Source organism: Felis catus, chromosome B1, assembly GCF_018350175.1.
Source record: "Felis catus isolate Fca126 chromosome B1, F.catus_Fca126_mat1.0, whole genome shotgun sequence".
Lineage (NCBI taxonomy): Eukaryota > Metazoa > Chordata > Mammalia > Carnivora > Felidae > Felis > Felis catus.
In genome coordinates, this window is record NC_058371.1 from 108,496,411 (window position 1) to 108,519,893 (window position 23,483).

Below are 23,483 nucleotides of genomic sequence, written 5' to 3' on the forward strand. Positions count from 1 at the left end.
GTTTCTTTTTCCTTGTGTAAGTACCCAGAAGTGGAATTACTGGATTTGTAGCTGTAGTTTTAGTTTTTTGAGGAACCTCTGTACTGTGTTGTATAGTGGCTGCACCAGATTCCTGCCAACAGTGCACAAGGATTCTCTTTTCTCCGCATCCTTGCCATCACTTCCTATTTCTTATATTTTGATACGGGCCATTCTGACTGATGTGAAGTGATATCTCATCATGGTTTTGATTTGCATTTCCCTGATGATTAGAGATGTATCCTTTCACATGTCTTTTGGCCATCTGAGGTCTTTGGGAAAATGTTTATTCAGTACCTCTGCCCATTTTAATTGGATTATTTGTGGAATTTTTGGTATTTTCAGGAGTTCTTTATCAGATATATCATTTGCAAATATCTTCTCCCATTCAGTAGGTTGCCTTTTTGTTTTATTTTTGGTTTCCTTTGATCTGCAAAATCTCTGTAGTGTGATGTAGTCCCAAAAATAAATTTATTTTTGCTTTAGTTTTTCTTGACTGGAGAGATATATACAGAAAATTATTGCTGAAGATGATGTCCAAGAGATTACTGCCTATGTTTTATTTTAGGAGTTTTATTGTTTCAGGTATTATATTTAGATCTTCAATCCCTTTTGAGTTTGTTTTGTGTATGCTGTAAGAAAGTGACCCAGTTTCATTCTTTTGTATATAGCTGTCTGGTTTTTCCAACACCATTTATTGAAGAGACTGTCTTTTCTTCACTGTATATTTTTGCTTCCTTTGTCATAGATTAATTGACCATGTAAGTATGGGTTTCTTTCTGGGCTCTCTATCCTGTTCTATTGCTCTGTGTATATTTTTGTGCTAGTACCATACTGTTTTGATTATAATAGGTTTGTAGTATAGTTTGAAATCTGGGATTGTGATATTCCCAGTTTTGTTCTTCTTTCTTGATTGCTTTGACTATTTGAGATCTTTGTGATTTCATACAAATTTTATTTGTTCTTGTTCTGTGAAAAATGCCATTGACATTTTGATACAGATTGCATTGAATCTGTAGATTGCTTTGGGTAGTATGGACATTTTAACAATATTAATTCTTCCAGTCCATCAGCATTATATCTATTTGTTTGCAATTTCTTCATCTTCTATTTCTTTCATCAATGTCTTACAGTCTTTAGAGTACTGATGTTACACCTCCTTGGTTAGGTTTATTCCTAGGTATTTTCTGATTTTTGGTGCAAGTGTGATTGCATTGTTTTCTTAATTTCTCTATCTGTTCTTTTGTTAGTGTGTAGTGTATTCATGTATGAAACTACAACAGATTTCTGTATACTGATTTTTTATTCCGCAGCTTTGTTGAATTGATTGCTTCTAGAGCTAATAGGTAAGTATAGATAGGTAATTTTTTTAATGTTTATTTTTGAGAGAGAGAGAGAGAGAGAGAGAGAGAGAGAGAGAGAGAGAGAAAATGAGTGGGGGAGGGAAAGAGAGAGAGACAGAAGATCTGAAGCAGGCTCTGCACAGAACCTGATGCCAGTCTCGAACTCACAAACCCTGAGAACGTGACCTAAGCCAAAGTGGGATGCTTAACTGACTAAGTTCCCCAGGTGCCCCTATTAGGTAACTTTTAATTGATTTTTATCACCACATGGTTATTTTTACTTAGTGTAATAGTTAAAATTAGTTTATCTATACCCACCTATATGAAACCATGCCAGAGTCAATATACAAAGAAAATTACAACATCTTCTTACCATTTAGGAATTACAATATTTCATACATAATGAACAAATATAAGGCAGACATTTGTACAAAAGCAATAATGCAGACACTGGAATTTTATAAATTGCATTTTAATGTTGCCTTCTGGGAATTAACCTATAGCCCAGATCTTGATAAAATTATTATTATATGGGCAGACTTAAAGGACTTTTAGAGGCATGCTGTTATCTCATTACAAGATCTTCCACAAGTGATAACAAAAAGTGAATTCTTCAATATTTTACTTCTGAATTTAAAACTTCCTATTTTTTGAGAATTGGAAGGAGTAAAAGGGAATAACTGTTAAATGAGAACAAAAAATACTATATTTTTAATTAATAATGATGTTGATTTGAATCTAGATTAGATTAGAAGTGAAAGGCTTAATATTAACACAAATTCTTGTGTTACAAAGAATTGTAACTTCTGTTAAATCTAGTCATGAATAAACTACAAATTATATCCTCACATATAATTTAGGCATAAATTAGGTATAAATAAATACTTGTTTATGGTGATTCAAAAATTTAATATTTTCATTTAGTTGGATTTTAAAACGTGAAATTCTGCTGTGGGGCCTCAGCATGATTTGGTATCATATTTTTCATTAAGTTATTTCTAGTGTTGTAAGCTTGCCTCACAAGGCTTTGAATTATAAAACTGTATAAAGTAGGAGAAAGGCTAATGGGAAATTAATCTATGAAGTGAAAAAATAAGGTTTTAGATACTACTCTCAACTTTGTGAAGCATGTTTATAAATTGATACAATCGCTAGTATAAAAATTAGTAAGATTTTATGATCAGTCATGTATTTGTTTACATCAATAGTCTGCAAATTTTCCTTAAATGGAGGGATTGACCTCCTTCCTGGTCAAGTATGTATTTTGTGCTTCCTGCTACTTTCAGTAACAATCAGTGAAGTTTAAAGTGAATGGAAGTAATTCTCAAACATTCTATATTCAAAGCACAACAGAAGAGTGGGAGAACTATTGATTCATTCATCGCATGTGACATAAAGTAACTTTCTAATCTGTGCCTCAGTGGGTGAATTATGGCTATAATAAACACTTGGTCTAAACACTTCCTGCTTAAAATCCATATAAGGAATTGATAAACTTCTCTTCATCTGGATTTCAGTGTTTGATATTGTCTATATTAACAAGAGTCCATGAATGGCAAGTCCTTCATACTAACAATTTTAGCTAAAGTTAACAAAAATCAAGGATACTGTCTGCTCACCTTGTTCATAAGACTTTTATCACATTCAAAACTTCCATTTTTTACCCTTTGTTTAGTAGCAGCTGCTCTAGTACTGCGGTGCCCAAACTCTAATCCTGGTGGTCCTTACAACTTTTAAGAAATATGCATTATGAACTGTATCCCAGAAATAATGCATATACATAAATACACACGAAAATTGGCATCTACTGGGGCACCTGGGTGGCTCAGTCAGTTGAGCGTCTGATTTGGGCTCAGGTCATGATCTCAGGATTTGTGGGTTCCGGCCCTGCATCAGGCTCTGTGCTGACCGCTTGCTCAGAGCCTGGAGCCTGCTTCGGATTCTGTGTCTCCTTCTTTCTCTGCCCCTCCCCCGCTCACTCCTTGTCTCACTCTGTTTCTCAAAAATAAATAAATGTAACAAAAATTAAAAATAAAAAATAAAAAAAATTTAAAAATGACATCTACTTCAATATACATACAAAAACTCTGACGTCCTCTGACGTTATATTATTATGGACTGAATTAAATTATTCACCTATTTACTGCTTTGGGAAGTGGTATGATATAGTGCAAGTTAAAGAAATCCAATCTCTGACTTTTAGAAATTTATACTCTAGGCAGGCAATGGTTTCAGGATTTGTAAAAATATATGAATTTAGAACACTGCAAGTATAAACTAGTAGATATTACTTTTAAGAAGAGAGATATCCTGATATTTACAATGTGCTTGCTATCTGCAACTCACGATATTAGTGCTTTAATAAATTGATCTCATTGACTTTTCACAAAGACCCAATGAGATAGATATTAAATCCCCATTTTGAACCAGGAAACTGAGACTCAGAGGAGTTAACTTGTACAAGAGGGCATAGTCAAGTAAATGGCAGAGGCAGGGACCCTACTTCTGTACTTACTGACACCAAATATATATTTTCACCATTTCACGGCGCTACTTACTGCATGATCAGTGAAATCTTTATTATGGGACACAGAAATGCAATGTCTGGAGAAAATTCCTTTAAGAAATGCCTTTGTGGGCACCTGGATGGCTCAGTCGGTTAAGCATCTGACTTCGGCTCAGGTCATGATCTCACGGTCCGTGGGTTCATCCCCGCGTTGGGCTCTGTGCTGACAGCTCGGAGCCTGGAGCTTGTTTCGGATTCTGTGTCTCCCTCTCTCTCTGATCCTCCCCTGCTCATGCTCTGTCTCTCTCTGTCTCAAAAATAAATAAAAACGTTTAGTAAAAAAAAAAGAAATGCCTTTGTTTTTTAATATTTATTTGCTTAATATTAAATTTAGCTGCTGTCTGTAAAGCATACTATGTTGTAGAAAAATAAACCAAATAAATACACTTCACACAGTAAGCCATATCTGTTATTTTAATTCACTTAGTTAAATATCTAGACCAAACAAGAATCAATTCTTACATTATTGATTCAGAACATTTTAAAATTAGACTGCATAGTGTAAAACTGTACAAAAACTATATGATTTCATACAGTGAAAATATTTGTGGGTAGCTGCGACAAAGTGAATTCCTGTAGAAGTAAGTTGTTATTTCTTTTTTTTTTTCCACTTGTGGCATGACAAATAGTTTTTACTATGCCTTGAGCACTGTTAACAGATTTTCCTAATAGAGGATGAGAAGATTTTTTTTTTAATTTTTTAATGTTTATTTATTTTTGAGAGGGAGACAGAGTATGAGCAGGGGAGGAGCAGAGAGAGAGAGAGGGAGACACAGAATCTGAAGCAGGTTCCAGGCTCTGAACTGTCAGCACAGAGCCTGACTCAGGGCTTGAACTCATGACCCACAAGATCATGACCTGAGCCAAAGTTGGACACTGACAGAGCCACCAACGTGCCCCAAGGATGAGAACTTTATATCAGTTTTAAGTTCTCAAGTCAAGTTTCTATTGTGTTAATAACTTCATTGTTCATGTTTTATGAAATATTGATATCAAAATAGGAAATATGTATGTTCATAATATTTATGTTAAGATGTAAGGATACAAAAGTAATTATACAATGTTAGCTGATTTTTTTTAAAGTAAGTAGAAAAAGATTTAAAACAAAAGCACCAAATGTTTCTACCAGTTTTAGGTGATGATCTTTGTTTTTATTTTGTTTTGGGGCATCATATATCACTAGTCTGTGCTTTTCACTTATTCAATAAGCTTGTGTTGCTTTTGTAATCAGAAAAAAATTAACAAACTTCATCAGTTAAATTTTAAGCTCAATTTTAGATGCATATACAAGAATATTTTTAAGAATAAAAAAAAGATCTCTGATTAGGTTTCCCCTGTGTATACAAAAAGGAAGAGAATTATCAGCTGATAATTTTTTTATGGCTTATTTATTTTTTTTTTAATTTTTTTTTCAACGTTTATTTATTTTTTTTTTTTTGGGAGGGGGGGACAGAGAGAGACAGAGCATGAACGGGGGAGGGGCAGAGAGAGAGGGAGACACAGAATCGGAAACAGGCTCCAGGCTCTGAGCCATCAGCCCAGAGCCTGACGCAGGGCTCGAACTCACGGACCGCGAGATCGAACTCACCGACCGCGAGATAGTGACCTGGCTGAAGTCAGACGCTTAACCGACTGTGCCACCCAGGCGCCCTGGCTTATTTATTTATTTTGAGAGAGACAGAGAGTGAGAGCAGGGGAGGGGCAGCGAAAGAAGGAGAATCTCTAACAGGCTCTGTGTTCTCAGTGCAGAGCCCATGCGGGGCTCAGAACTGTGAGTTCATGACCTGAACTGAAATCTAGTCCCATGCTTCACCATCTGAGCCACCCAGGCTCCTCAGCTGATCATTTTAAAACAAAAATAAGTTGTCTCAGGGTGCCTGGGTGGCTCAGTCCTATTGAGGGCCGGACTCTTGGTTTCAGCTCAGGTCACGAGCCTTGGATTATGGGATCGAGCCCCACATTGGGCTCTGTGCTAAGCTTGGAGCCTTCTTGAGATTCTCTTTCCCTCTCTCCCTCTCTCTCTCTCTCTCTCTCTCTCTCTCTCTGTCCCTCTATCCCCTCCCCCCACTTGTGCTCTTTCTCTCAAATAATAAGTAAATAAATAAATAAATAGTCTCAAATGAAGTCTACTTATTATTATCATCATATACTAGCAATTCTAAACAGTGTCAGTGATAAAATACCCCTAAATTCTAAATTAAACACCTATCTGAACTTGGGGCTACCACACTTACCCCAACTCATCCCAACCCCCAGCCACATTGCCCCTGATATAATTTAGACTATGGTCATTTCTTTTTATTATTATTGAGAACAATGCAAAATTGGATTTACATATCAGTAATAAGAAGAAGAATAAAAACCTGACAAACATAATCTTCAAGCTAGTATGAAATTTGCGTTTAAACCCTTTTTAACTTTATGTTTTACAGGGACTGAAGAGGAAGATGAAGGCGATGACCTCTTGCTTCGGTCTGTAGATGAGTTTTGGTGGTTTCCTCACATGTGGAGCCATATGCAGCCTCATCTCTTCCATAATGAGTCATCTTTAGTTGAACAGATGATTCTCAACAAGGAATTTGCCCTGGTGAGCACATTTTATTGGAATATTTTTCAAACTGAGTTATGATCTATCAGTGGATTATAAAATCAATTTACTGGGTTGAATACAACAGAAATACAACAGAAGATATCAAAGAGTGCATCACACGTATTAAGGGTATAGATTGATTTGTGTTATTTTGTTTCAGGAATGTGTGTGTGTGTGTATGTGTATATATATATATATATATATATATATATATATATATATATAGGACCATGATATGATATAAAATGTATTTCAAAAAGTATGTTATTGTCAGAAAATTACTATCTTTTGTTTTATGGAAGAATTATTCCTGCATCTATGAGAAAGAAATATAGTACTTTCTCCATTGTATTCCTGGTGCATTATAATTATGTTCTCAAAGCATTAATTATAAGGGATGGATGGATGGATGGATGGATGGATGGGTGACGTGAAACATTACAACAATGATTGAGAACCAGTGGTTCAAACTGCAGCATGTGCTGGGCCCAATCCTGAAGTTTCTGATTCAGTATATTTTCAAAGACACCTGAGAATTTGCATTTCTAACAAATTATCTGATGGCCCATAAGCCAAACCTGGCCTGCTGCTTACTTTTTATTGTCCCTAAGCTAAGATATTTTTGTTCTGTGGGTTTTTCGTTGATTGTCTTTTAGGTTTTTAAATGATTCACAATAATATTTTGTGACATAGAAATTGCATAAAATTCAGATTTCGAAGTACATATAAAAATGTTACTGGCACACTGCATACTCCTACTTTTACGTATTGTCTGTGGCTGCTTTTTCTCTATAGCAGCAGAGTTGTGCAGTTGCAGAAGAGACAATATATGGCCCACAAAGCCTAAAATATTTGCCTTTGCTGAAAAAGTTTTCCTACCCTGTTCTAAATATTAGGTAAACTATGCATCCCTTTAACAATCTAATGAAAGAAATATTTTTCCCAGAAAAATACTCAGGTGCACCTTCTCACATCTTCACACAGAAGGAATAGACCATCACAAGGGGTATGTGAATCACCCAAGATTCTAGGCCCCAGATAAAACCTATCTTTAAATGAACAGCTTTCAATTAAAATAAAGAGTTCAGGGCCCCTGGGCAGCTCAGTCAGTTAAGTGTCCAACTCTTGACTTTGGCTCAGGCCATGAACTCACAGTTCCTGAGTTCAAGCCCTGCATCAGGCTCTGCACTGACAGCACAGAGCCTGCTTGTGATTCTGTTTCTTCCCCTCTCTGCCCCTCCCGCTCTTGCTCTCTATCTCTCTCTCAATATAAATAAAAAATAAACTTAAAAAAATAAATAAAATAAATAGTTCATATGTACTATGTGATCGTTGATGTTTCATTTTTTAAAAGCCATATTAACAGGCATAGACCTAATCAGTCGGTTAAGTGTCCAACTTCAGCTCAGGTCATGATCTCATGGCTTATGGATTCAAGCCTCACATCTGGCTCTTTGCTGACAGCTCAGAGCCTAGAGCCTACTTCAGATTCTGTGTCTCCCTCTCTCTGCTCTTCCCCCACTCATGCTCTGTCTCTCTCTTTCTCTCTCTATCAAAAATAAATAAACATTAAAAAAATTTTTAAGAGGCATAGACCTAAGGCCAAATGTGTACTATGATATTTTTCGAAGTTATGCCTAGTTATGTTATTATGTTAACAGCTCACTGTTCTTTTCATCACAAAATCCCCAGACCTATGTCAAATCTACACATAGTATCCTTACTAAGAGTGGGTAGCACAAAAAACAATTAAGATCATGGACTCAGGCACCAGAGTGCCTATGTTTTAACCTTGACCTTCCATCAGTGGCTGCTTGATCTTGAACAAAAATTATTCAAACTCTCTGTTTCCCATCTCTCAGTCTCCCCATCTGTAAAAACAAGGATAATAGTAACAACTACCTCATAGGATTATTTTGATACATATTTGAGGATATGCGTGTGTGTGTGTGTGTGTGTGTGTGTGTGTGTGTGTGTATGTGTGTGTGTGTGTGTGTGTGTATAATGCTTACAGCAGTTCTTGCAACACAGTAACACTCAATCACTCAATAGGGGTTAATTAAACAATTATGATCTTCCAAAATCCAGACAAATATGCAGTTATGTTTTGCTTTACAAAAGCCAAATATTTTTTTTAATATGGATTTGCAAGAGGTTGATTGTCACTTAACTTTTAAGGAATGTCTAATAAATTTTGTAGTACTTCATAGAATTGTAAATTTAAGTAAATATTCCCTTTTCAAAAAATAAACTTACCTTGAGTAAGCATGCTGAATTCTCTCTGTGCAGTTACCTTAACATTAAACTGTTTGTTTATCATTTGACTTAAATCCCCCCCTACCTCTCTGTCACTGTGAAGGCTTGCTTTTTTAGGCATGTGGGTTATATTTCATAATGGTCGATTTCACCTGTTTGTGTAATTTCTTTTTTTAAAAAGCCATGCCAAAAGCACTGGGAAAGACTCGATGTAATTGCTTTGTAATGAAATGTTGAAAGCTATTTAGAGTTCATTCAGAGCAATTACATTTGTTTAGTCAGTGTGGCTAGATGCTAGACTGAAGCCTATAAACACATTTTGTAAAAAATAATCTTATTAAATGTTGCATAGGCAAAATATTACAACTAAAATAAAGTCTGTTAAACACACATCCTGCAATGACATCATTCTTTTCCTTCTGGAGTTCACCTCAATAAAACTTCTCAGGACTCTTCAAGCAGTGACATTCAAAATCCACCTTTACCTGTAAACATCAGATGGCAATATGTTTGTTTTCCAGAGAGCCAGGGAATGTATCTCTTTCCTATTAAATTATTATCTTTCCACATCTAGACGACACTTCAAAATCATCAACAGTATTAAGATGGGATAGGAAAGCTCTATATGAGATACTCGCAGACTATATTTTAGTCCTGACTACAAGTAACAAGTTCTAATACAGTTGGCATCTCATTTAATGTCTTCATGCCTCAGTTTCCTCCCCTGGAATAATAATGATTCCCTTTTTCATTCTCTAAACCACAAAGTTTTTAGATAATTAATTTACATCAGCTCATCTGCCAGCCAAAAGCACTGGACCAGATAATCCACTGATCAATCCCATTTCTAAAATTCTGTGATCATTGACAATGTCGGTCCACAATTTGGAATGAACATCTTGAAACACTTACCTAGCTGCAATTGAAGCAATTATGGAAAGAGATTTTCAAACTGAATGACAAATTGAAGCTGAAAAAAACCAGAAGTGTGTAAATCTCTCTTTTTTATCCCAACCTGACATTCCTCGGTACGACCTTGGCTGGCAGAGAAGTTATCAGTCAAAAACACAGTTGTTCTCACAACATTTACAAAAATGATTCAAAGACATATTAATAGTTTTATGGTGATGTTTCAAAAGTAGTTAAACAATCTGAATGGTTTTATTTGTAGTGTTTGTTCAAATTCTCTATGGATAGGGTTCATCTCCTGATGTAATATGTCTAAAACTCAAGAGAGAAGTACATTGCCACCACTGTTTCTTTACTGTTTCATCATTTTAGAAGAGCTTTTATTACTGTAAACTTGATTTTTTTTTGGTCAATAACATTTCTTAATTGAAGTATAATTAACATATAGTGTTATGTTAGTCTCAGGTGCACAATATAATGATTCAACAACTCTATACATTATTCAGTGCTCATCACAATAAGTGTACTCTTAATTCCCTATATCTATTTCATCCATCCCATCACTCACCTCCCCTCTGGCGACCACCAGTTTGTTCTCTGTATTTAAGACTCTCTTTTTTTGTCTTTTTGTTTTTTAGTTTGTTCATTTGTTTTGTTTCTTAAATTCTACATGAGTGAAATAATATGATATTTGTCTTCTCTGTCTGACTTATTTCACTTAGCATTTTACACTCTAGTCCATCCCTTTTGTTGCAGATGGCAAGATCTCATTCTTTTATATGGCTGAGTAATATTCCAATGTGTATATAATCCATTAGTCTATGGATGGACACTTGGGTTGCTTCCATATCTTGGCTATTGTAAATAAAACTGCAATAAATATAAGGGTACTTATATATATATATATTTTGAATTAGTGTCCTCATGTTCCTTGGGTAAATATCCAGGAGTGGAATTGCTGAATTATTTGATATTTCTATTTATTTTTTTGAGAAAACTCCATACTGTTTTCCACAGTGGCTGTGCTAATTTATATTCCCATTAATGGTGCACAAGGTTGTTTTTTTTTTTTTCCTCCACATCCTCACCAATGCTTGTTACTACTTGTCTTTCTGATTCTAGCCATTCCTACAGTTGTGAAGTGATATCTTGTTGTGGTTTTGATTTATATTTCTCCGATGATTAGTGATGTTGAACATATTTTCATGTGTCTGTTGGCCATTTATGTATCCTTTGGAAAACTGCCTATTCAGGTACTCTGCTTATTGTTTAATCAGATTGTTTTTTTGGTTTTGAGTTGTATAAATTCTTTACATATTTTGGATATTAATCCTGTATTGGATATGTCATTTGCAAATATCTTCTCCCATTCAGTAGGTTGCCTTGCCATTTTGTTGATGATTTCCGTTGCTGTGCAGAAGTTTTGTTTTGTTTTGTTTTTATTTTGGTGTGGTCTCAAAGCTTTAATTTTGTTTTTGTCTCCTTTGCCTGAGGAGATATATCTAGAGAAATGTTTCCATGGCTGATGTCAAAGAAATTACTGCCTATGTTTTCTTCTAGGAGTCTTATGGTGTCAGGTCTTACATTTAACTCCTTAATCCATTTTGAATTTATTTTTGTGTATGGTGTATGAAAATAGTACAGTCTCAATTTTTTTTTTTTTTTGCAGGTAACTGTCCAGTTTTCCCAATACCATTTGTTGAAGAGACGGTCTTTTTCCCATTGCATATTCTTGCCTCCTTTTCTGTAGATTAATTGACCATATAACTGCGGGTTTATTTCTGGGCTCTCTATTCTGTTCTGTTGATCTATGTGTCTATTTTTGTGCCAGTTTCATACTGTTTTGATTGCCATTGCGTTGTAGTATATCTTAAATCTGTGGGATTGTGATAGCCATAGCTTTGTAGTATATCTTAGATCTGTAGGATTGTGATACCTCCAGCTTTGTTCTTCTTTCTCAGGAATGCTTTGGCTAGTTGTGATCTTTAATGGTTCATATGAATTTAGGATTGTTTGTTCTAGTTCTATGAAAAATGTTGTAGGTATTTTGATAAGGATTGCTTAAATCTATTGATTGCTTTGGGTAGTATGGATATGTTAATAATATGGGTTCTTCCAATCCATGAGTATAGATTATCTTTCCATTTGTATGTGTCATCTTCAATTTATTTTATCAGTGCTTTATAGTTTTTGTAGTACAAGTGTTACATTACACTTCCTTGGTTAGGTTTATTAGTAGGTATTATATTATTTTTAGTGCAAGTGTAAATGGGATTATTTTCTTAATTTCTCTTTCTGCTACTTCTTTATTATTGTAAAGAAACTCAATATTTTTCTGCATATTAATCTTATAATTTTAATTCATAGTCTGTGACTTTACTAAATTCATTTCTCAGTTTTGATAATTTTCAAACATTATTATTTATAAATCCATTAAGTTATGTATGTGGTGTGAATGTACATGCATATGTATAAGGGGCTATGAGTATGTACATACTTAATCCATTAGCATTTGTATATGCAATGTATGAATGTGTTTATTGTGTGCATATATATATACATATGTATGTGTATATATATAACATGCTTATTACATGAACATATACGCCCTGTGAATGTGTGTATGTGTGTACAGGGCATTGGTTGAATGATAAGTGTAGTAAACTAAGATACATTAATTATAAGATACTATATACTTGTATGGCATTGATTTGGAAAAATATTTTTTGATTCTTCTAATAAACCATACATTTTTGCTTTCATTATGTTACTTGAGCATGTCACTAAATAGAAGCAACACTTCAAATATGACAACAGACAAAATCTCAAGAGATTTCCATCAAGAGATGGAAAACATTGGCTAACATTAAAGTATTTGATGAAAAGGCTACCAAAATTATTCTTAACTTGACCCACACCTTTTTTTCAAACCTAGAGGGAAAGAATGCCTATAGCATAAACTGAGATTATGTATTTTTATTCCAAAATAGATTTGTGGGGAAAAGGGAAATTAAGAAATAGTGTTTTGTTGTTTTAAGTTTTGTGGACAGACTTATTAACATTTTAAAATGAGTGAGATCTTTCAGTTCACTGATAATTGTAGACTATAAAATATCTTTAAGGAAACAAACAAACAAACAAACAAAAACAAAAAAACCCCACTTGTCTTCAATGATAACTTTTCAATAATTATGTCTTTTTCTTGTCATTTTGTTAAATAGTTATGTGTTGTATTTATGAGTAAATAAGTTAAGAATTCCTGAAATAAAGGTCTAAGTTTTTAAATCCTACTTTTAAAATGCTACACTTATTTATGAACTGTGTATATCTTTTTTCATAACAAGACACAATATTTCTGATAAGGAAAATGCTGACACTTAAAATGTTCTCATAAAAGCTCAAACTCATCAAAGAGTAACTATGGAAAATCTTTAAGTATCATGATGGCATGCATACTAAATCACTTATGTAGAGGTTTTAATTAAAAAATAAAAGGAGTGTAATATTGGAATTCATGGCACGATGATATAAAACTGAGAGAGAAGTGCCTTTCAATAGCTTGTATGCCTGTGTCTTTACTAAATTATGCAGTATACAGTCTTAAGTTGTACAACAAATACAAGTTATTTAAAAAAAAACCTCTGGTAATTATAGCTCATAGGGTGTTTTAGAGATAGAAAATTTAGAGCAGGTAAGACTATTGAATCAAAAATAAAATTGTGACCAAATACTGACTTAATGAAAGTTCACTAGAGAGCAAATAATGTATTTTGAAGTTTCAGTAATGAATAAGGCAATCTGTGCACTCAGCAGAATAGATACTTACGTAAGCATGAAGAATTTAAATAAAATATAAAGAAGCAAAACATCCAAGCATAGACAAATTTGAAACTTTTTGGCAATTGCATGAGTTTTGAGGGATCCTGAACTTTTATAGCTTATCTCAGAAATGAGATCCCACCAGTTTAACCATATACTATTCATTAGAAGATAGTCATTAGGGCCAGCACATACTCGAAAGGAGGAGGAATCCACAAGGGAGGGAATACCAATAGGCAGAAATCATTGGAAGTCATTATGGAAGCTCGCCTTCATGTCTAACTAGAAACAGGAAATATAGGGGCGCCTGGGTGGCTCAGTAGGTTAAGCGTCTGACTTTGCCTCAGGTTATGATCTCACTGCTCACAGATTTGAGCCCCGTATCAGGCTCTGTGCTGACAGGTCAGAGACTGGAGCCTGCTTCAGATTCTGTCTCTCTGTCTCTGCCCCTCCCCAATCACACTCTGTCTTACTCTATCTCTCAAAAATAAATAAACATTAAAAATTTTTTAAAAAAGAAATAGGAAATATAAAGAATCCTGTATGATAGAAGTCATACTTATTTGTTCATTAACTTAAAAAATATTTGAATATGAACTAAAACATTAAAATCAGAATCTTCTTTTTTTTTTAATAATTTACTGTCAGGTGAGCTCACATATAATGTAGTCTTGGCTTCAGGAGTAAATTTCCATGATTTATCACTTACATACAACACCCAGTACTCATCCCAACAAGTGCCCTCCTCAATGCCCATCACCCATTTTTTCCAGGCCCTCAACTCCCCACCCCCATCAACCTTCAGTTTGTTCTCTGTATTTAAGCATCTCTTATGGTTTGCCTCCCTGTCTGTAAGTTATTTTTCCTTTCCTTTCCCAATGGTCTTCTATTAAGTTTCTAAGATTCTACATATGAGTGAAAACATGTATCTTTCTCTGACTGACTTACTTCATTTAGCATAAATGTCCAGTTCCATCCACATCGTTGCAAATGGCAAGATTTGCATTCTTTTTCATTGCTGAGTAGTATTCCATTGTATATATAAACCACATCTTCTTTATCCTTTCATCAGTTGATGGACATTTAGGCTCTTTCCATAATTTGGCTATTGTTGATAGTGCTGCTATAAACTTTGGGGTACGTGGGCTCCTACACATCTACACTCCTGTAGCCTTTGTATAAATACCTAGTACTACTATTCCTGGGTCACAGAGTAATTCTATTTTTAATTTTTGAGGAACCTCCACAATGTCTTCCAGGGTGGCTGCGCCAGTTTGCATTCCCCATTCCCACCAACAGTGCAAGTGGGTTCCTCTTTCTCCACATCCTTGCCAACATCTGTTATTTCCTGAGTTGTTAATTTTAGCCAGTCTGAACTGTGTGAGGTAGTATCTCAATGTGGTTTGGTTTATATTTCCCTGATGATGAGCAGTGTTGAGCATTTTGTCATGTGCCTGTTAGCAATCTGGATGTCTTCTTGGAAAAGTGTCTATTCATGTGTTCTACCCATTTTCACAGGATTATTTGTTTTTCGGATGTTGAGTTTGGTAAGTTCTTCATAGATTTTGAATACTAACCCTTTATCTGATATGTCATTTGCAAATATCTTTTCCCATTCTGTTGGTTTCCTTTTAGTTTTGTTGATTGTTTCCTTTTCTGTGTAGAAGGTTTTTATCTTGGTGAGGTCCCAATAGTTCATTTTTGCTTTTATTTCCCTTGTTTTCAGAGACATGTCAAGTAAGAAATTGCTGCAGCCGAGGTCAAAGGGGTTGTTACCTGTTTTCTCCTCTAGGATTTTGATGTTTTCCTGTTTCATTTCAGACACATAGACCAATGGAATAGAATACAGAACCCAGAATTGGACCCACAAATGTATGGCCAACTAATCTTTGACAAAGCAGAAATGCATATCCAATGGAAAAAAAGACAGTCTCTTTAGCAAATGGTGCTAGGAGAACTAGACAGCAACATCCAGAAGAATGAAACTGGACCACTTTCTTACACCATACACATAAACTCAGAATCTTTATCTTGAAGCTTAATACCAGTTACACCTCCCTAAGACCAAAATATTTACTCATCTAACTCTTTTCTTTTCATCCAATCCATTGCCTCTACTTGAAAATATATAGACAGCTGTTGAATTCTCGTCACCTCTACTACTAACTACTTAGTTTAAGTTACAGTTGTATCTTTTTTACCAGCTTTTGATATTGACATTAATATATCATAAATCTCAGTGATGTTTAGTGTGTTTACAGATTTATGCAAACTTCACCACGATTAATTTTTAAAAAAAACATCTTTATAACTTCAAAAAGTCTGTACCCCTCAACAGTCAATTCCTCTTTCTCTCAACTCCCCTGAACCTAGGAAATTATTAATTTACTTCCCATTTCTGTAGATTTTTTATTATGAACATTTTATATAAATAGAATCATATAATATGTGTGTGGTCTTTTATAATTAGTTTTTTTTCATTTAACTTAATCTTTTGCAGTTCATATATGTTGTAGCATGTATCAGTACTTTGTTCTGTTTTATAGCCAAGTAATGTTCCATTGCTATGTTTATATTATATTTTATTTATACATTCATCAGTTGATAGACATGTTTATACTTTCTGGCTATTATTTATAATGTCTCTACAAATATTCATGTACAAGTTTTTGTGTGGACATGTGTTTTCATTTATCTGTATATTTACCCTGGAGTAGAATTGTTGGGTTACATATGGTATCTCTATGTTTAGCATATTGGGAAACCACCAAACTGTTTTTAAATTGTCTGTACCACTTGGGGCACCTGGTTGACTCAGGAGGTTAAGCATTTGACTTAGGCTGAGGTCATGATCTCATTGGTTTGTTAGTTCAGGCCCTGCCTCAGGCTCTGTGCTGACAGCTTGGAGCCAGGAGCCTGCTTCGGATTCTGTCTCTCTGTCTCTGACTCTCCTTCTCTCTCTCTCTCTCTCTCTCTCTCTCTCTCTCTCTCTCTCTCTCTCTCCCCCTCCATCCCTCCCTCCCTCTCTCTCTCTCTTTCAAAAATAAACATTAAAAAATTTTTAATTAAAATAAAATAAATTGTCTGCACCACTTTACATTTCCACCAACAATGCATGAGGATTCTAATTACTCCACATCCTTGTCAACCCATGTTATTATCTGTCATTTTTATTATATATGGTATGGATATGAGGCAGTATCAAATTATGTTGTGATTTCCATTTCCCTAATGGCTAATGATGTTGAGCATCTTTTCATATGTCTATCAGCTGTCATATATCTTCATGTCTATTCAGATCCTTTTCCACTTTTTAATTGTGTTAGTGGCCTTTTGTTATTTACTTGCAAGAAATCTTGTATATTCTTTATACAAATACTTCATCAGTTCTATGATTTTCAGATATTTTCTCCATATGTGGATTCTCTTTAAACTTACTGAACAGTGTCTTTTGAAACATAGAAGTTTTAAATTTTTATAAAATCCAATTTATCATTTTATTTTTGGTCTCTTGTGCTTTTTGTGTCAAACCTAGAAAGGTTTTTGCCTAACCCAAGGTCATAAAAATGTACTCCTATATTTGCTTCTATGAATTAGATGATATGAACACTTACATTTAGTTCTGCGGTGCATTTAGAGTTCATTCTTTTGTATGGCACAAGGAAGAAGTACAGCTTCATTCTGTCACATGTGGTATCCAGTTGTACCCACATTTTTTGTTGAAAAGACCATTCTTTCTGCCACCAAATTGGGTACTTCTGCCAAAAATAAACTGACTTTAAATTTAAGGAAGTATATTTATACTCTCAATTCTATTATATTTATCTCTATGCCTGCCCTTATGCTAGATCTCACCATCTTGATTCCTGTATCTTCCCAATAAGTTTTTTTATTGAAAATTGTGAGTCGTCCAACTTTGTTTTTCTCTTTAAAAATTGCTTGGTCTATTCTGGGTCCTTTGAGTTTTCATATGAGTTTTAGAAGCAGCTTGTCAATTTCTGCACAATGACTAGCTGAGATTTTGATAGGATAGCATTGGATCCACAAATAAATTGAGGAAATACTCCTATCTTAACATAAGTTTTTTGGTCTATGTATATGGGCTATTTTTCCATTTATTCAGGTTTTCCTTAGTTTTTTTCAATAATATTTTATAATTTTCACTGCCTATGTTCCTCATTTCTTTTGTTAAATATGTTACTAAGTATTGTATTCTTTTTGATGCTATCATAAGTGGAATTGTTACTTAATTTCACTTGCACATTCTTTATTTTTATTTATAAAAGTACAATTGAGGGCGCCTGGGTGGCGCAGTCAGTTAAGCGTCCGACTTCAGCCAGGTCACGATCTCGCGGTCCGTAAGTTCGAGCCCCGCGTCAGGCTCTGGGCTGATGGCTCGGAGCCTGGAGCCTGTTTCCGATTCTGTGTCTCCCTCTCTCTCTGCCCCTCCCCCGTTCATGCTCTGTCTCTCTCTGTCCCAAAAATAAATAAACGTTGAAAAAAAAAATTTTTTTAGAAAAGTACAATTGATTTTTGTATATAGAGTTTGTAACCTTCAAATTTGCTGAATTTATTTACAAGTTCTGGAATTATTTTAGTGTATTCTTCAGGATAGTTTATATATAAGATCTTATCATATGTAAATGGAAATAGTTTTACTTCTTCTTTTCCAATCTGGAAACATTTTATATCATTTTCTTGTCCAATTTACCTGATGTGAATCTCTGTATATTGCTGGATAGAAGTGACAAGCACAAAAATCCTTGTCTTATTCCTGATCTTAGGAAGGAAACATCCAGTCTTTCACCATTAACCATGATGTTAGTTACAGCCTTTTCATAGAAACCTATTATCAAGTTCAAGTTCCTGTCAATTCCTGCTCAGTTGAGTATTTTGATTATGAGAATATATTGGCATTTTCATATATTTTGGGGGGATCTATTCAGTTGATTATGCTTTTCCCTTTGTTTTATTGGTAAGATGTATTACACTAATTGTTGTAAGGTTAGTTTAACATCTAAAACCAAGACTTTCTAGTACCAACCATTAAAATATCAGATGGGAAAACCCTGTGATAAATCTCATTGGTCTTGGTGTATAATGCTTTTTATATGTTGCTGAATTTAATTGCTAGTATTTTGTTGAATATTTTGTATCTATATTCATAGAGATATTGGTTTGTAGTTTTTCTTTTATTATACCTTTGTCTGGTTTTGGTGGTAGGCTAATACTAGCCTCATAGAATTAGTTGGAAAATGTTCTCTCCTTTTCTGTGTTTTGAAAGAACACAGTTCTATAGATAGGGTCTATAGATAGGTCTATGAGACTTTTTCCAATCACAGGAGTATTCTTAGCTGTCTCTTTCTTTGGTTTTCTCTAGTATACTTCTTATTTGGTTTATTATTAGCTTGCTATTAACCTTAATTAAAATAACAACAGCCTTCTCTGAATTGCTTGCCATCAAAATCTCCATTGTTTTCAAGGGTGATCTTTGACTTGAACTTTTCCACACTCTGTCCCAAATAAAGTCACTTCCCTTGGAGAGAATTTAAGAGTTCTTTCTTTCTATGACCTACATCTCCCTGTGGGCAAAGTCTTTGCAACCACTGTTCCAGAGCTAGAGTGGGAACAATGGCTTCCTCTCTCAACGTGACACCCAGATTTATGAGCAGGGTGCTGGGTTGGGATGGTAGCCTCTGGTTTTCTTAGTTTGGTTCTCCTAGCTTAGAACCACTAGCCTACAACTGAGTTGGAGCAAGGACAAATCATGGTTTTGGTATTATTGGTCTCTGGCATCTGAGGTATAGTTTCTGCTCCAAGTGAGGTCCCCTTGAGGAAGAGATCTCCATATCTCTCAGCAGTTCTTGCCTAGAGTAGACCTTCTAAGCACAGAGAAGGGGACATGAGAAATTCTCATGGCTAGCTCCTCCCAGGGACAAGCACAGCTTTAGACTGAAATCCAAGGGGAGAGAAACCCCTATGTTCTTGTCTCTACCTTCCTGAGGTGAGAATTTTGTCACTCTAAACTGAAGCAAGTGGGGAAAGGTGTGGGTCATGGCTCAAATGGCACATACTTTCACTGTTCTTACCAATCTTGGTAGATTTTTCTTGAATAATGTTTCTTCATTTGCTATACATCCTCAGTTCATTTTCCAGAGATTTTAAATGTTTTTTTTTTGTAATAATTTCTATCAGTTATGGTTATTTTGCTAGGAGAGAGTCCACAGAGCTCCTCACAGCACCATTCCAGAAGTCAGAATCCTAACATTATATCTTGACTAATTTATAGCAATACCCCCCCCCCCTCACGGGGGTCCATTTCCATTCTTGGTCCTCTTGAACCTATTCTCATCAAAACAGGTATTGTGATCCTGTTAGCATGTAATTCGGGTCTTGTTACATTTTGTCTCAAAGTCCTCCAAACTACCTTAAAATATCTCTCAAGGCCTTTGCATCTGACCCCTTGTTTCACTGTGAACATTTTTTCACATCTGATGTTTTAATGGATGATACTAGAAAGTCTCCAGTAATTTCCCCTGATGTGCTAGAATTTATAGACTGGGTTTGTTTGTTTGTTTGTTTGTTTGTTTTTGTTTTTGTTTGTATCTGTACTTTGAATCCTAAAGTAGGATAAGCAAAAAAAGTAGTTTTAAGTTTGAAAATGCATTAATAGAATCAAATATTAATGGCATTTCCTTGGAAGACAGAGCAGTAAAAATTTGCTAAATGTTTAGTAAATGCAATATTCGTATGATCTTGAATGTATTTAATTACCTGTATTGGAAACCTATGATAAGTAAAATGATCTTAGGAAGGAAGAAAATAATAAAATCACAGTGGGAAGATTATAGAATATCATCCAGCAAACTTGAGACTCACTTAATATGAGCACTTAAATGATTTTGTTGCTGAATACACAACATTTATTTACAGATGGCACTTTATAATAGTTTAAAAGTATTTCTCTCTCTGTCTCTCTCTCCCTCTCTCTCTCTCTCTCTCTCTCTCTCTCTCTCTATATATATATATATATATATATATATATATATATATAGTCAGTGGAAATATCTCTTAATCATGATAAGTATTATTTTTTCTTTTTATGTTAAATATACATAAATTTTTCATATATTGTTCAGAAACATGCTTTACAGACAACTTATCCACCTCCATGTTCCTTTACCATGACAATATTTTGTCCACCATAATTCTTTATACCTTCCTATTACTACTTGTGTGTTTTATTCAAGATACTCAAAATTGTACACTTATAGATTCAACCTTTAATATATGCTATATCAGCATGGAATATTTGTATTATGATGTGTGAGTTATCCATTTGTCACTGCAAAGCTTTGGCATCTGGGTGATGTATTATTTTAACCATTTCAATGAGTAACTTTCTAAAATACATAACTCATTGCTTTTAAATTAATAAATGCATACTAAGAATCATGTCTCATTTTTCACAAGGACCAAAGGTTTTCACTGTTAATACAAATGATTTTATTGCCCCCACTGTTACTGTGCTCTCAGAGTTTGCTGAGAGTAGGTGGACTATTTGCTCCTAAACTGTGTCCTTAACAATTTTTTTTTAATTTTTGCATCTACTTTTTCAAGTTTTCTAATTTGTGGTTTGTAAGATTGATAGCTTTCTCTTCTAGCTATTGTCATGTTATCTGGGTATAGTAGCCAGATTCCCATTTTAGTAAAGTGAAGTGTTCAAACTAGATGACCACTGAGGCCCCTGATATCTCTAAAATTCTATAAATGTGAGTTGCTTTGAGCTTGGAGATACAGCAAGCTTCTTCAGCTTGTTTCTAAAATGACAGTGAAGCTCTCAATTTCACAAATGAGAAAACTGAGCTCATGTGTCAATGGTAGCACTGAGAACCCATACTCTGCCTTGTGGTTCCTAATCCAGGGCTCTGTCAGATGCACCATGTCCCACCCCACGCAAAAGCAGATGACTTCTGGGAGAACCAGACATTATGGCCCAAGGTAAAATGAACCAACTTGTGCACCCTGTTTTCCTAGTGGCTTTTAAAAAACCACAGTCCAGGTAAAAGTAACTTCTGCAAAGTTGAAAAATTGTTGAAGAACACAGAACTTTCTTTCTGTATTGAGAGTAGACATTATTGTATAAAAACTTTAAGGATGAATATGGAAAATCGAAGTGTGTAATTAGGATATTGATCAGCATATTGCATAATAAGTGAAAATATTTTTACTTTTCTTTTACCTACCCATGGCCAGAAGATAGGATTTTTACCCTTTTTATAAGTAGAATGATATTGTTTAATAAAGTTATTAGCTAGCTTATTCAAACCATCTCTAAGGTTTTCATCAATTCCCTTTTTTCACCAAACCTACAACATGAAGAATAGCATGAACTTTTTGCCTGAAAATTAGAATTGGTATTTCATTATCTATTAATATTCATACAGCTTAGCAATGGATTTAGAGAGAAAAAATGGCTTTCGTTGTCATGTGTTGTATCATGGTAAGTCTTTGACTTGCTGGTCTGGTATTGGCAGGTAGATGACAGAATTTCCTTTAGACAGAAAATCTCTACAATGCGTCTTTATCTGTTTGATTTTCCTAGCAGAGGGCAACATCGGACCCACTCATCCCCCAAATCCCTATTTTAGGTGCAGCATATTTTTTTTCTGTCAAGTAGCTATTTTATTTCTGAACGTGTTTAACCTCAAAGGAATAAATGCCACCTACAAAATTAACTTTAATATTGGGCAGCAATAATCGAAAGAAATGAACTATTTATATCATTCAAAATGCTTTAAATGTAAATCTATCAAGGCTCACATCTATCTGTTCTGAATACCTTTTATCATTATTTTTGCTAAATGTAAAGCACTGAAAGTCATTCCTTTTGCTTTATAGTTTTTATGCATTTAAATAATCTTTGAAGATTAACTAGAGGAGCTCTAATTCTTTTCTGGTGCTGATACATGAAACAATTGAAACAGGATTCCCCCCTAGGAGATAAGCTGATAACTGCTTAAAGTAGATGTTAATATTTAACTTACTTGCTTTAAGGCAAATAAATACTCCCTCTAAATATTAAGTTTTGTTTTTATTATACAGAACAGTAAACTATGCACAAAATCCAAAAAAAAAGTTATATTCCTCTGAAGAAAACAAAACCTTAGCTATTTTTACACATAAAAATCAGGGGCGCCTGGGTGGCTCAGTTGGTTAAACACATAAAAATCTTTTGTGACGTGAGTTTGCCCTGTGTGGGCCTAATTGTTCAGTGGATTAGTTAAGCCCATTGGGCTTCAGACCTATCTTGATTCAAATTACGCCTTTTGCAATTACTGAATGGGTGACCTTAGGAAACAATTTAAAAATCTTGTGCTTTTATTTTCAAATGTGTAAAATGGGGATGATAATTGTTCCTACCTCAAGTTTTTTTTATGAGAATTAAATGATGTATGTACATGTTTATATATGTGTAATGCTTGGCAAAGTGTCTGGCACGTAAGTATTACAAAAAATATTTGTTATCATCATCATCATGGCTACCATCATTTTCACCATATTTCTTCAAGAAACGTACGATCATTCCTTTTGAAGTCAGAGGTTGGTGATAACAATAAAACCACCACAAGACTTTTTCAAGGCTATGTAATATGCAAGCTGGGGACAGATACCAGATATTCTGCCTGACAGAAGGCAGGAGAGGAGCACCCAGCCAGAGGGAGCAGTATGCAAAAGACCACAAGATAATGCCCCAAATAACATGTTCCACTCTTCTAGTAAAATATATATTGCTTCAGCAACAACCTACCAGTGTGTCTGGTAACTACTGCCTGTGGGATTTGGTCTGCAGTGATTTTTGTATGGTTGGTGTGCTCAGGATTGGCTTTACATTTTTAAAGCATTGTAAAAATCAAACAAACAGACAAAGAAAAATGTCTGACAGAAGCATTATGTTGCTGGCAAGGTCTAAAATATTAAC

The 23,483-nt window shown here is 34.6% G+C and overlaps 1 protein-coding gene across 8 annotated transcripts in view; it reads left to right on the forward strand.

Annotated features, from left to right (window-relative positions):
* The window catches only part of NDST4 (N-deacetylase and N-sulfotransferase 4), a 379,088-nt gene that overhangs the window by 242,802 nt on the left and 112,803 nt on the right, over positions 1-23,483 (forward strand). For all 8 annotated transcript variants that reach the window (XM_045055930.1, XM_045055929.1, XM_045055935.1 and 5 more), the window contains one exon: positions 6,360-6,514. In XM_045055930.1, coding sequence (XP_044911865.1) covers positions 6,360-6,514 — 155 coding nt within the window. The remainder of the gene's footprint in view (positions 1-6,359; positions 6,515-23,483) is intronic.